Here is a 14349-nt window from a genome sequence, read left to right as displayed (position 1 = left end):
TCGCCACATTCGTGACTGCTGCGGCTTAAGGAAAGCGGCTGGTTTGCGAGCTCCCAGCTGGAGGTTGGGGGAAGGGGGTGGGGGATGAGAAGGCAGCAGGCTCTGCAAAGGCCTGGCCGCGCCAGGTTCTGCCTCTGAGCAAACCCGGGGTCCTCTACCTTCTCCCCGGTTCCGCGAACGCTTCCAGAGCTAGCTATGGATTTGCACTGAACCGGGGCGCGGATCAGTTGGACGTGAGCGGGAGCATGTGCGAGCAAGCAGGCAGCAGAGGACTGCAGATGCGCAGTCGGGGGAAAGAGGAGCGGCGGCCGGAGAAAGGCGGCTCGCGTCGTTTCTCCCTTCCGCGCTGGCTGAGGCGAGCGAGGCCGGCAACTTTGCGCTCGCTGCCTTGCGCGTCTCGAGGGCCAGACGCCGCGCTCTCGAGCAGCTGCTCCCGCCGCCGCTGCTGTTTTCCAGCCCGACGACGCAGCTCCTCTTTCTTCTTCTGCTTCTATTTGTTTACAACCGGGTGACATCACTCCTCCCCCGCGCCCCTCCGCTCCGAACGCGACGTCACAATGGTGCGATCCCCGGATTGGCCGCGGCGGGTTCTCAGCCGCCATTGCCGCCCGGACGTGGTTATAAAAGGCGGCGCACGCACAGCCACTTCCTTCGTGCCTCGTAGAAGGAGATGCTGGAAGTGCCTGCTAGTGCAGCCGCCGCTGCCGCCAGCCTACGTCACAGGGAGGCGGCTGAGCAGGGGGGCCTGCTAACTTAAAAGTCCCTTGAACTCGATCGCTCCGTCCCCCTTCTAACCCGCTCCTTTCCCGCCTGCTCTCTCGCCTCCCTCCTCTTCTTCGCTTCCCACCCCCCTTTGAGGCGGCCCCGTGTGCGCCCACCGTGCCCCCTTCTACTCAACGCCCGGAGCTGGCTACCCCTTGCCGCCTCCATGCATCCTGCCCTTTACACCCGGGCCAGCATGATACGCGAAATCGCCGCGGCCGTGGGCTTCATCTCCAAGTTTCTGCGCACCAAGGGGCTGATGAACGAGCGGCAGCTGCAGACGTTCAGCCAGAGCCTGCAGGAGCTGTTGGCAGGTATGGGGGAGGCAGCAGAGGGGGGTGGGAAGGGGACGATTTTAAGTATTTATCTCTTCTCCGCCACCCGCCTCCTCCTCCTTATCTCCCCGCTTTCTAATGCTGCCTCATCCTCCCTCTCCAGGTTTTGTTTCTCTTTCCATCGCAGCATTTGGAGGAGCGGGGATCGCTGCCTCGATTGCATACAGTACTTTTTTCTTTGGTGGTGGTGGGAAGGGTGTTGTGGAGTTAATGACCTCCTATAAAATGTGCCGCAGAAAGAGATTCATTTCGCATAAGACCAGGAAATGGCTCTCCCCACCCCCCACGCGCTTTCAAAAATCGGAATTCACGAGATTGTAGTGCGTTGTTTTATAGTACTATCGCAGTAACGGTTCCTTCGTGCTGTCCCGTCCAGAGGGCTGCGGGGGTGGCACGTTTCCCCCTCGTATGTTCAGCTGCGTGCCTGGAAAGTCCCTTCCTTCCTTCCCTGCCTTCCTCTGTTCCTTCTTCAGTGTTTGTACTCAAGTTCACGTCATGCAGATTAGTTCTCCTCCCCCCACCCCCGGCCACACACACACACACCCCAGACACCAATCGCACTTTTACGCAGTTATGGAAATAAAGGCGGGGCGGCGCTATTCCCCGCCCACCACAGTGGTTATTTGTTTTACATGATGATTCGAATCCACATGAAGGTGATTTGGGTTGAGGTTCGTTAGTTACTGAACTAATTGGGTACATAGGAGTTACTTTGCACAGCTATTGGTATAAACGCGTGAAGGTTTGTTTATCCCGCTCATCTGCATCCTTTTGCTTTTGGGGACAGACACAAGTGGCCATAAGCTGCGTGTTTGTCTCTTTCGGAAGGAAAAGCTCCTTTGCAGAAGGAATCGGTTTCCTTCTCTCGTCTGCGCTGGGTTCGAGGTTGGTCCTATCAGCTTTTTGTGTGTTCTGTGCCCCTCAATTGCAGTCCAAGGGGGTTGCTGTAGCCATAATCTTTGCACATTTGGAGACTAAGAATCCTATTTATTTTTCCTCCTGGTTTCTTAGTGAAAGGATTTTTGTCAACACTTCATCTCTGTGGCAAGGCTGTGGTAGTGAATAGTACCGTTTACCCTTTTCTGCTCATCTGGTTGGAGTTCTTCGCTGCAAACACACATTTACATGGAAGCAAGACCCAATGAACAGAAAGAGGACTTGTTTCTACGTAAACATCTGTGGGATTGTGCCGCTAGTGTCCCTTTTCTACCTCGGCTGTTCTCCAAGCTATGGTGGTAGCCCTTTTTCCTTCTCTCCCTTTGGTGGCTGCTGCAGGGGCATAATGCCATGCTAATTCCTGCTGCTGCTGCTTATCCCACAACACACAGCTGCCCCTCATTTTCTTTTCGCTTTGTCTTAGTGTGCTTTCCCTTCATTGTACTAAGACAAAGAAATGCCAGCAAGGAGATTGTAATGTAGTAATTCAGTATGATGCGATTAGGTTTTGTGTGTACATTATAAGACTGGGTCCAAGTTGCTCCTTGAAGTACATTTATCATAACAATAAAACAACCTACATTGGACTTGGCTGTTATTCTTTTGCATATTTTTTTAAAAAATAAATAACCCCACTGTTTCTAAACAGTAAAAATGGTTTGGAGGAAGAAACAGCCCTTCTAAAGAAAACGACCATCTTATTGGATTAAATGCATCTTACTCTGAGTTGCTTACTTGGAAAGGCTCCTAAGCACAGTTCTGGAAATAATAGATAAATAAAATGATGGGTAGCATTGGAAGATTTTAGTTAAAGCAGTTTAACCTACTGTAACAAGATTCCCGTTCTAATGTAAGAGCAAATGTTGGCCCCCTGAGAGTAAATACCTAATCCATACATGTAAACATATAAGGATGAGTCTGAATTTGAGCAAAACATTAAGATTATTGAGGGAAATGTCAAAAAGTTCATTTTTTCAAAAATCAGTCACCCAGTGTGTTTCAGTAATAATAGACTCAAGAGATAGCAAACCAATTCTAAAAAAGAAATATGCATAACTTGCCTATCCCAAGTGTTAGGAATGCAGAATTCTGGAAAACTTATAGCCCAACATATGTGACACAGTACTTAGGGCACCTCTTTGTTCAGCACTGCAGGCAAGGTTCCACTTCACATGTTAGAATTTCATATGTGCATATTCTTACTTGCTTATGGAGAAGGTTGCACAAGTCTCTGTGATATGTTGCACACATCAGGAAATAGATTTCATGCTTCTTTAAGATGTGTATTTATGGTACAGCTGAAAAAAGATGTGGGAGAATATTACTGCATTACAAACTACACATAATGAAACTGTGAAGAGGCCTTTGGATATAAACTCAAGATTCTCTCCCCCCCCCCCAGACCCCCAAATTGGTTTTATCGCCCTACTTTGAGGTGTCTAGGTGCCCAATTACATGTTTTTCTCACCCCCATTTGTGGAGGGTATCATTCAGTACTGATTTTATACATGCATAGGCTGTTAAATGTGCCCTTAGCTACAATGATCGAAATACCTGGTTTCTGTTGAGGCTTCCATTATTTTCCAGGCCATCGAATATTATTCTACATTTTTGCATCTGTGTCACATTTCTCTCCCCCCCCCCCCTTGTTCTAAGCTACCATTTTCAAGCGTAATAACACGATTACACACATTGGTTATCTGAAGAGCAAAGTATGATCTTTTGTTGCTTTTCATTTTGTTCTGTAGAACACTATAAACACCACTGGTTCCCTGAAAAGCCATGCAAAGGATCGGGCTATCGCTGCATCCGGATCAACCATAAAATGGATCCCTTGATTGGGCAGGCAGCACAACGAATTGGACTCAGCGGTCAAGAACTGTTCCGGCTTCTTCCAAGTGAACTCACTCTCTGGGTCGACCCTTACGAGGTATCCTATCGCATCGGAGAGGATGGCTCAATCTGTGTGCTGTATGAAGCCACACCAGCAGGAGCTAGCCAAAACAGCACCAGCATGCAAATGGTAGACAGCAGAATAAGCTGTAAGGAAGAACTTCTCTTGGGCAGAACCAGTCCCTCCAAGAGCTACAATATGATGACTGTATCAGGTTAAGATAATAGCCTATGGATGGATCATCTTATAATGGATGGATAAAATTTGGTTTTTACTTTGGGTGGGCTCCTCTGGGGATGGATTATGGAATTTAAACCATGTCACACCTGTGAAGACCTGGCACAAGATAGAATGGTAAACTTTTATTTTATAGTGGCAGTGCCATAGTTTCGACAGTACCTTTCAGTGATTTAAATAGCCTGTGAGTAAAGATGATTGCTTTATTTCCTAAGGTGTGAAGTTGTCCAAGGAAGGCTGCAGTTTTCTCCCAGATGTCTTGCTTAATTTTTTTCCATTTTTTTTTTGAAAAAACATCAGTTTTCAGCCTAAAGCTATAGCTATAAAATTTATTCTCTGCAGTAAATGTTGCAGAGTAAATTTGCACTATTGACATTTTTAGAAAAAAAAATTGTTAACATTTTTGGCAGCTCAGTAACAAGACTTGTTATGAACATGGTAGTACTGGAAATTTTATCTGACAAGACTTTTACCTAGCACTTAACAATATGTAAAAACTGTACATAAGTCACACTTGGTGAGCATGAACTGGGGAAAATGGTCAGATCTCTGTATATTGGCCTTCAAAGTAGCAAGTGAGCAGGATCTGCTATGCCAACAGGCTTGAGAGAGACCATATAAAGACACTGTCTGAACTGTGGTGTGTTTTACCAGCCAGCTATCTGTACATTTGCTAGCTTGTAGTTTTCTAAGACTGAGTAAACCTCTTATTTTTAGAAAGTGGAGGTCTGGTTTGTAATTTCCTTGTACTTAATTGGGTAAAAGTCTTTTCCACAAACCACCATCTATTTTGTGAACTTTGTTAGTCATCTTTTTTTTTTTTTTTTTTGGTAAATTATGAACTGGTGTAAATTTGTACAGTTCATGTATATTGATTGTGGCAAAGTTGTACAGATTTCTATATTTTGGATGAGAAACTTTTCTTCTCTCTATAATAAATTGTTTCCTATCTTGGCATTTTAATTTAATCTCTTGTCGTGCTTGCATAGGATCAGTTTAAATTATTTTTAGTCCTAGTGGACTTTTGTAAAGGATGGAAGCACTTGAGGCAGGGGAGAGCTTGATAAAAGTTTTGGATGGAAGAAGAGGATCATTGGGTATAAATGTTTGAGGAGCCCAGACCATACATTAATGTATCACTTTTAACACCTTTAAAAATGGGCCATAACGTGGAAATAATGCAAGGGTCCAATTATTCCTAAATATGAGGAAAACATGCAGAACGACCAACAGACATGCAGAACAACCAACAAACGAGCAGTGAATAAATCCTGCGGATCAATATTTACATGGTTTCCTGATGAACGAGGAGCTAGCAAACCATTAAAACAAGAAAAAATAAAAATACACCTCATTTCCAACTTGATGGATGCCCAGCTCAATTGGTATTTACTAGGATCATTGTCACACAGCCCTTAGGAGCAGGTTAACCACTCAACAGAAAGGTTGATTGCCTTTTGCTTTTCTTCAAACACAAGATTCTCTTAGAGTTCAGTGAGATGGGATCCAGCAAAAGGTATGTATGTGTATGTTTTTCTTTCCCAACGATAGCAGGTGTTCTGGTGCTGGCCTGATGACACTAAGGCAGACATCTTAGCCACTTTGCTTGGAGGTGAGCAGGACTTCCAAGTAAATGTGTGTAGACTTGGGCCGAGAGTCTGAATTTATAAACTTGTAAATAGAGCTTGTATTCTGCAAGTTTATATCCTTTTCCTGGCTGCTGATGCAAATGGCCCTTCCCCTAATCCAAGGCTGGTTTCAGTACCTGTCTCATCCATCTGCGTCCATCCTATATGGCTTGGCACACTGCTAAAGTATTTCCTATTGTGGGAGGTTCATGTTGTATGGTGTGCCTGCTAAATCTAAAAAATATCCCATTTTAGGGCTAGTAATATTGGATTACCTCCATACCAAATTGTTACTTTATGACTTTTAGATGAGGGATGGGGGCGAATTTGTCTCTCCAGATGTTGTACTACCACTGATAATGCTTGTAGATAGCAGTTACATCATCTGGAGGACCAGAGGTTCTGTTCCTGTTTCAGACGTGCCCTAACAATATTGATCATAACACTGTGGGAAGTCCAAGGTTGTTTACATTAGGAAATCTATTAGCTTGGATTCTGTAAGCAATAGGCATAGTCCCAGTTTATGAAATTATCCACCCTCTCAAAAAAAAATAAATAATAAAAAAATCAAACGCTGAAGGGTGGTCAGATCTCCCACAGCTCATCATTTGATATCATGTGTAACTTGCTTTCCTCAACTTTTGAGTTCTTGCCTCTGAGGTAAACTAAATGTCCTGCTTCAAGTGAGGTTTCTAGTAATCTGAGTTTCTTGGACCCAGTGTATACCACACTTCAGTTTCTAAGTGGTGGAGAATGTGTCTCCCTCCATACATCGCTGGACTAAAGTTCCCATCGTCCTGATTATTGGTCATGCTGGCTGTGGCTGAAGGAGGAAGTGCAGTCTAGCAACATCTGAAGGGCCACATGTTCCTGAACCTATTCTAAGTTTTGAGGAAATGCCATAGCCTTCTGTAGAGATGATGCACTTCAGCTTCTTGGCTGAGGGTTATTGTTCACTTAAGCACTACATCCATGTCCAGTCAATTATCCATGGCCAAGCTACGCTGGAAAGCAAGTTCCTAAGCACCTGTAGAAGCTGAATTATGACATGAACTTGAAAGAGCTATATTTTCATGATCTCACACACAACTTTTCATTAGCCTTAAAATGCCTACACAGCCTGGTCCTTTCCAGTAGTGTATTATTTCTGTAAAGCTCTACTGATTTTAATTGTAGGCAACAGTGAGTGCCACTCTTTCCTGAGCAATTAATAAATTAATTTCACTTTACCTGAAGGTCATAGTAAAATTGGGCTAGAGCGTTACGAACTTTTCATATAGGGAATGAACACTGTCACATACTTGAGCCTTTTGGCCTTCATAGGTCCAGCTTCCTATGTGCTTCTTGTCTTTGAGTGTAGTTATTATCAATATTTTTTAAAAAAACTTTTTAAAAAATATGTTGGCATTTGTCTTGGCAACCCTTTTTTAATTTGTGCATGGGTTTTAGTTGCTAAGTAGGTCAGCTGCTAGGGGGAAAAGGTGCTTTTCTGATAACACTGAAGACAGCTGCTTTATGTAAACAGCTTGCATCTTCGGTGAGCCAGTGCTTGCTCTGAAACCTTACTTATTCGAAACGGCTTGAAAGATTGCAAATATGTGGTTGCACTTAAGCAGAACACATAACCCCTTTTGGAAAAAAGTAGTAATTGAAAGTACATTGACAGTGGTTTCCTGTGACTGAAATACTATTTTGTTTTGCAGCTTCCTTCTTTTGCGCATGAAAGACTTGCAGATGCAGCTCTGCTTGATCTAGCATGCTTATGCTTTTCTCTTTGCTTTTTAACCAAGCTTTGGAACCTGAAGCATTTGGTTGCCTTCATGATGTCAGTTCTGGCAGTCATGGAAGCAATATAAGTCTCGTCTTTTGTCAGGTTGGCTGCTACACCTGCTGCAGGAGGCTTATTTGTGATACTGAATTTGGAGCAGGCCCTGTGTGATGGCTAACATTTTGAATCCTTTTAAGGCTTGGGTGACTTTGTTCATGACCCTTCTTAAGAGCTTTTGCATAACTTGTAGAGCTGACCCTCACTTTGTCTCTCACAACTTGAGTAAATATTCCTCTTGACTACAGATCTTACTAGCAGCATTTTAAAAAACCAGTAACAAGGCATTTGCGTTTAAAACAAACAGCTTTTGAGATTGTCAAACTATGTGGTGTATAGTTGCACAGAACCTAGTCAACCACAGGAAAAGTTCGTCTGTTATGCTGAAGAGTAGTGCCACCACTATAAAATTGACTTTTGGACCAAACATTAGCAGAATAGTATAATTCTAACCTGCAAAGTTTGTTGCAGTGCAGTCTTAAATTGATCATTCTCACAGGAACACTGAGAGGTAGACTGCTGTTAATTTCTCTCAGATGCAGAAATTCATTCTGAGAGGAAGCTTATTAACACAAGGTGACCCAGCCACTTCAGAGATGAGGAAAAGTGTGAAATGAAGTTGTGCAGGGATAGGTAGCATGGAGCCCTCCAGGTGTTGTTAGGCTACAACTCCCATAAGCCACAGCTGGCATAAGTTTTACTTAGCCAGATGAATATATATGTATAAATCTTTATATGAGTACAATAGTTCTAAAGGAAAAGTTATACTTTATTTCTAGGTGATGGGAGCAGGCCTAGCCTTAGAGGTACCGATTTTCTCACATAGGAGAGTGTTCTAAGGTGACACCAACTGTAGTTTTTATATATCTGCTTATAGTAAAAAATAAATATGTGGCTGATAAATTGGACCTTGTTTTCAAATCAAATAAAAACCCTTTGATCAATTGGCTAATCAAACATGGCAGTCCTAATAACAATCTGTGTTCATAATTCAGTGACGATCTACCCCCTACTTCTTGTTTGACTTCAGTTTAAGGGTGCAATCCTATATACACTTAAGCTGGGAGTGAGTTTCATCATATTCTGTGCAGACGTGTACAGCATTGAACTGCACATGTTTTTGGCAGAATAAATAAAGCATCCTGTTATGCTTTTGAGGCCATTGCTGCTCAAGCTCAGTCTAGGTGAGACAGTTGCTTGTTTTGCTGCCTCATAAACATAAGAGACAATATTTGTTTTTTTAAAGACTTATTCAGTCAATGGATCAGTATTTAGTTTCTAAATGGTAGCCTTTAAAGCAGAATTGGGCGTCTTCCATATGTTGTTAGAACCCAACGATATAGATAGCGAGATATCAAATGTTATTGTTTTTCAGTATCAATAAAAATTCCACAGGTAAAGAAAAAGAATAAAACCCAACTATCTGCTTCATCCAGCATGTGCAATGTTCAGAAAAGATAAGTTTTGTAGGGCCACAAGTTCTCCACTTGCCTTAAAGCATTAGAACGCTTATCCTACCTAACATCTGTTTGGAAAATGATATTAAATATGTCTTTGTGAGGTAGCAGTGGATATTAAGACCACAGAATGTTAGATGACACAGTCTTACCAGGCTTTGTGCATGGCTAGAGGACAAATTATGACACTTCTGAAATGTCCATTATGAAGGGAGGTGACCTTCCTTAGCCACTCTCAGCTAAAAGCTGTGGTTAGGTTTTTTTTTCACTGCTGAAACTTCAGTAATAGCCTATCCTTTCTCATAAACACAGGTAACTGCCAGAAACAAGTCAGTTTTAGCATCTGTGTGTTTGGATGTGTAATACATCTCCTGCCAACTGAGACTTCCAGGCAGTTGAGGTAACTAAGAGGCCTGCTGTTTCTGATGCCAGTGCTCAAAATGGTGACTCACCTCTTCAAACGAGAGTTGGGCTTAGAAATGGTTTGAAAGCAAAAGGCATTTTTTTGAGTTTTGTTTACAAAACACTCGCTTTAGTTTATCAGCCTTTGAAATACCCGGCCCACTTTTATGTTTTCTTTTGATCCAAGCCCTAAATTTTAGGGTTCTAGTGAAAGTCTCTTTCTCTGTTCACCTCAGCCTACTCTGATTTTGGTCTTGAGGGAGTCCCCCCCCCCCGCCACTTTATGGCCAAACAGCTTGCCACACATTTCCAGGCAGAAAATGAGGCTCAAGGCATGCTGAAGGACAAGTAGTCACTGTAAGTGATTGAGAATTCATTTGATAGCATGGAATATGTATCTTGATTTGTAATCTCTGGAAACTGATCCAGCAGTCGCTCTTTATCCGAGCTGAATTAATCCTGAATAATAAGCATTTAGAGTTTTTATAAATGCCCTCTAGACAGCACACAAAATAATATTTTATCTTAATAATACCTCTCAAATCTGTGGTGTGTGAACTATTATTCCTTTTTTATGTATTTTATACAGAAGTCACTGGGAGATTAGCTCCTCCATATTCATGCAATTGTGAATGTGAATCCTGAGGAACGAAGTCATCGTGTAGTAACTAGTTCATTTCAAAAAATAGTTGTTGGCCTTTCTGGACGCAGCAGGAACAACTGTACATTGACCATTTCCCCAGGTCTGCAGCCCACAGTTGTTTGTTTGCTTTGTAGGACTTTGTTCACTCATCATTGCTGCAGTTCATAGTTGCAGGTTATTTGGTGTATAAAACTTGGCCTCTAATGAACTGGCAATGTTATCGATGCGGCATGAATAACTTATCAGGACTAGGAGAGTTGGTAATGAGGAATTAATAGGAACTCTATGAAGAAAGTACAGTGTTTCCTGACGGCTAATTATGACTTTTCCACTCCCACAAATGTGATATTGCATAAAAACATCAAGGTAGAAGGGCAAGACTTGCAAAATCAGTGAAATGGACAAGCATACAGCTGGGTTCTAGGTGAATTCTCTCTTTGCCATGGTTTCTTGAAACTAATCAAATTTCCACTTTGTGTCACTCTCATAGGATGCTAGGGAAAAGTTTAAAGTATGTTAAGTGTACAGTTAAGAGTTTGCGATTGACAAAAATAGATTGTAGGGATAAATAACCAGACCAAAAGCAATAAGAAACTGTGATTTATTAATGTTTAAACTTGTGACAGAAGGTTTTTTGTTTTTTGTTTGTTATACCTACATTCCAGGGTGGTAGCAACGTCGTGTGAGAAGCAGGATATTAAACTAGCAGCTTTAAAATATTATTTATTTTATGAATCGATTCCTGTAAAACATCCCAAAGCAATTTGACAATTGAAATGTCAACAATAAAAACACACATTAAAACAATTTAAAGTCCAATACAGATAGAAACATTGGATTTATACCCTAATTAGTTATGTAGCAACCACACTGTATACACGGGATCTGGGGGCGCTTGGGTGCAAGGTGACTTTCAAAGCCAATAAGGTCAGATACTGTTTAGCTTTGTTAGCTACGGAAACAGAGAGCAAGCTGCAGCTGCACACATATAAACAGTTACCCATTGCTAGACCTCTGTTCAGGCAGACCCATCTGCTCAAAACATACAGTTGAAAAATGTCTGCATGGAATGCTCTTAAATTTAGGACTAAGCTAATTTGCCTTTAGGGACGCGGGTGGCGCTGTGGGTTAAACCACAGAGCCTAGGACTTGTTGATCAGAAAGTCGGCGGTTCGAATCCCCACAACGGGGTGAGCTCCCGTTGCTCAGTCCCTGCTCCTGCCATCCTAGCAGTTCGAAAGCACGTCAAAGTGCAAGTAGATAAACAGGTACCGCTCCAGCGGGAAGGTACACGGCGTTTCCATGCGCTGCTCTGGTTCGCCAGAAGTGGCTTAGTCATGCTGGCCACATGACCTGGAAGCTGTACGCCGGCTCCCTCGGCCAATAAAGCGAGATGAGCGCCGCAACCCCAGCGTCGGTCACGACTGGACCTAATGGTTAGGGGTCCCTTTACCTTTACCTTTAATTTGCCTTTGGATTGTGCCCATTGTATCTTAACAGATTTTAGTTCCAATGCTACTATCTTCCTCAGGCCCAGCCCACCCATAAGGTGACTGCCTCAGGCGGCAGGATCCACATGGGCAGCAGATCTTGATATAGAGCTTTATTCAAGGCCGGCCCACCAATGAGGCAAGGTGAGGTAACTGCCTCACGTGGCAGGATTCATCGGGACAGCAGATCCAAAGGTCAATCTTTCTTCCCCCTCCCCTTGTTCCTGATGTAGCTCTTCCCTGGCGGGGAGGGGGTGTTATTATGAATGGTTCTGAATGGTTTATGTCTAGTGGGCACAGTCCCAAGAACTATCTGAGGCATGCTCTATTGCTGGTAAAGCATATCAGCTATATCGTATCTGGCTTCTCATATCATTGGTCAAATATAATATCTATACAAAAATAAGTTTAAGGAAGATGTTAAAGTTTTAAGCAGCTTATTTCAGTGCAGTAGCTTCTTGAGTTCTTGTTAATCATGGCTCTATGGATGTCTTTAAAAAATAATTGTCCTCTTCCTGTGGAACTCTGAATGCAAGTAAGAATAGTGCACCTGTGACATTATACCACTTTCCATGCATTAGATTTTTGACTTTGCAGAATGAGTTTAGGTACAGTGTATGCGCAACCATCACACATGCATTAGGTATTCATTGCCACTGTTTGAATTAGGCCTCAGCAAGTGAATAGCAGGGCATTTTATAAAAGGTGAACTTCAGCAGCAGTATAAGGTTGGGACATTGTGTGTGCTTGTTCACAGTGAAAGAAACTTCTGTCTTCTGGTAATCATCCACTTGACCCCTAATCCTTCAACTTGTTTGTGTACCCTTTTACAGGTATTTGGCTTTCTGTTTGGGTCATGGCCTTTCTTAAGACTTTTTCCTCTCAAATGTCAGCATTTGACCTGTCTCAGCTTGTTTGACGTAAACTAGAATCTGGATTGTTTTATTCTTATGATGCTTTGTTTTCATTCTTATAATATTGAATCAAAGCAATTATTTATACTGTACTTACTATAGATAATACTTTACATTCATCCAATTCATCCTGGGAAATAGGCAACTGTTATTTCCCAGTTTGCACAATGGCAACAGAACAGAATATGATTCGGTGTGAGTTTGTGGCTCAGCAGAGGTTTGGACTCTGATGTAATTACAACTTCTACCACAATCCTTCACAGGTTCTTGACAAGTTGGTAATAAAATTGGCATTTGTACCACATTGTATTTTAACTTGGTTTGCATTTGGCCTTTCTGGCTGGTCATGGAAATAGTTTTACCACAAACTCAGATAATTAAATATGTTTGTTAAAATGCTTTTATTCTGTCTTCCCACCCATAACAGAAAGTCTAAGGTAGCTAACAACAAATCAGTAATAAAGTACTTCAAGATAAGAATACAAAATAGCAGTGCCAAGCAATAAAAACAAACAATCATAAAGTGATAGCTCATAGGGTAATTCAGTTGCCATGTAACTTAAATTCATGCTGCAATGGCAGTGTTTTAGTCAGGCATCTGAAGATGCGTAGGGGAGAAGTGACAAACCCTCCTGGGTTAGTGAGTTCCACAGCTTGGCTCTACCACCAAGAAGGCCCCGCCAAACATTATTAGCTCAACACACCTCAGTTCACAAGGGGGGATACAGAGCAGGAACTAAGTTGAAGGGAAAATCCTCTCCTCACGGAGGGGAGGTGTTGTGATCGGGAACCGTTTCCGCGCTGAGCAGGGGGCGTTCCAGCCCCTGCTCAATGTCATTGCTGACGTGCCCCCCCCCAGTGAGCCTGCCTATCAGCTGCAGGCTCGGGGGCGGGGTTTAGCCACTTAAACGCGGCCGCGCCAGCCCCCTTTCCCTCACTGCGCTGCTGGGATCGTCACTGGATTAAGATACCGTGCATGGCACTTTAAAGAGTATAAAATCCCAGGTTCCTGCCCTGAGGACGTTACAGTCTATAATTTGAGATAGGAAACCACAGAGGCACAGGATGGAAGCCGAAGGGGGATCAATAGGAGAAAAAAATACTAAGTTTATTTTATTAGTATAGTTCAGGCATCCCCAACCTGCAGCCCTCCAAATGTTTTGGCCTACAACTCCCATGATCCCTAGCTAACAGGACCAGTGGTCAGGGATGATGGGAACTGTAGTCCAAAACATCTGGAGGGCTGAATGTTTGGGATGCCTGGTACAGTTATATCACACCTTTCTACAAGAAGCTTAAGGTGGCATCCATGTTTCCCTATTTCATCCTTACAACCACCTTTTTAAGGCAGGTTGCACTGAGAGATGGTGATTGGCTCAAAGTTACTCAGTGAGCTTCATGGCTGAGTGAGTATTTGATCCCTGGTGTCCCAGATCGTAGTCCAACATTGTAGCACTACACCATATTGGCTTTAAGTTAAATATACATAGACTAGGCTTGGTAGCAGAGCCTGGGAAACTACTATTGCAATGTGTTCTGGGTCCATGGGGCTGTATTTAAAGTGTTTGGAAGCTTCAACTGAAGCAGAAATATCACCACCAGATTGCTGATAGGAATTGATTGACCAATACAAGACTAATACGCCTCAGTCAATCTGCACTGGTTCCCCGCTCAGTTTAAGGTGCTAGGTCTTATCTTTAAATATCTAATCACCTTGGGTACCTTAAGGATGCCCTCCTCTTCTCTCTAGGTGCAACATCTGAGATCCTTCTCCATGTGCTTCCACAGTCTGTGGTCAATGTTGTCTTGCAGTGGCAGCAGCCTTG

General features: G+C 43.0%; 2 protein-coding genes across 4 annotated transcripts in view; both read left to right on the top strand.

Annotated features, from left to right (window-relative positions):
• Positions 1 to 12: 12 nt before the first annotated feature.
• BTG1 (BTG anti-proliferation factor 1) lies at positions 13 to 5127 on the top strand. Its single transcript, XM_083401010.1, has 2 exons — positions 13 to 1076; positions 3782 to 5127. The coding sequence occupies exons 1-2, from the start codon at positions 929 to 931 to the stop codon at positions 4144 to 4146; spliced, it is 513 nt and encodes a 170-aa protein (XP_083257136.1). The 5' UTR covers positions 13 to 928; the 3' UTR covers positions 4147 to 5127.
• A 446-nt stretch (positions 5128 to 5573) lies between these two features.
• The window catches only part of LOC310658703 (uncharacterized protein), a 265403-nt gene continuing 256627 nt past the window's right edge, over positions 5574 to 14349 (top strand). For all 3 annotated transcript variants that reach the window (XR_014502420.1, XM_083401015.1, XM_083401014.1), the window contains exon 1: positions 5574 to 5680. Coding sequence is in view for 2 of the 3 variants with exons in the window: in XM_083401015.1 (XP_083257141.1) it covers positions 5664 to 5680 (17 nt within the window). In the remaining variant the exon portion in view is untranslated. The remainder of the gene's footprint in view (positions 5681 to 14349) is intronic.

This window comes from Podarcis tiliguerta (genome assembly GCF_965153285.1).
Source record: "Podarcis tiliguerta genome assembly, chromosome: 10".
Taxonomy (NCBI): Eukaryota; Metazoa; Chordata; class Lepidosauria; order Squamata; family Lacertidae; genus Podarcis; species Podarcis tiliguerta.
The sequence above is the reverse complement of the archived record's forward strand: the minus strand, read 5'-3'. Positions and strand labels throughout refer to the sequence as shown.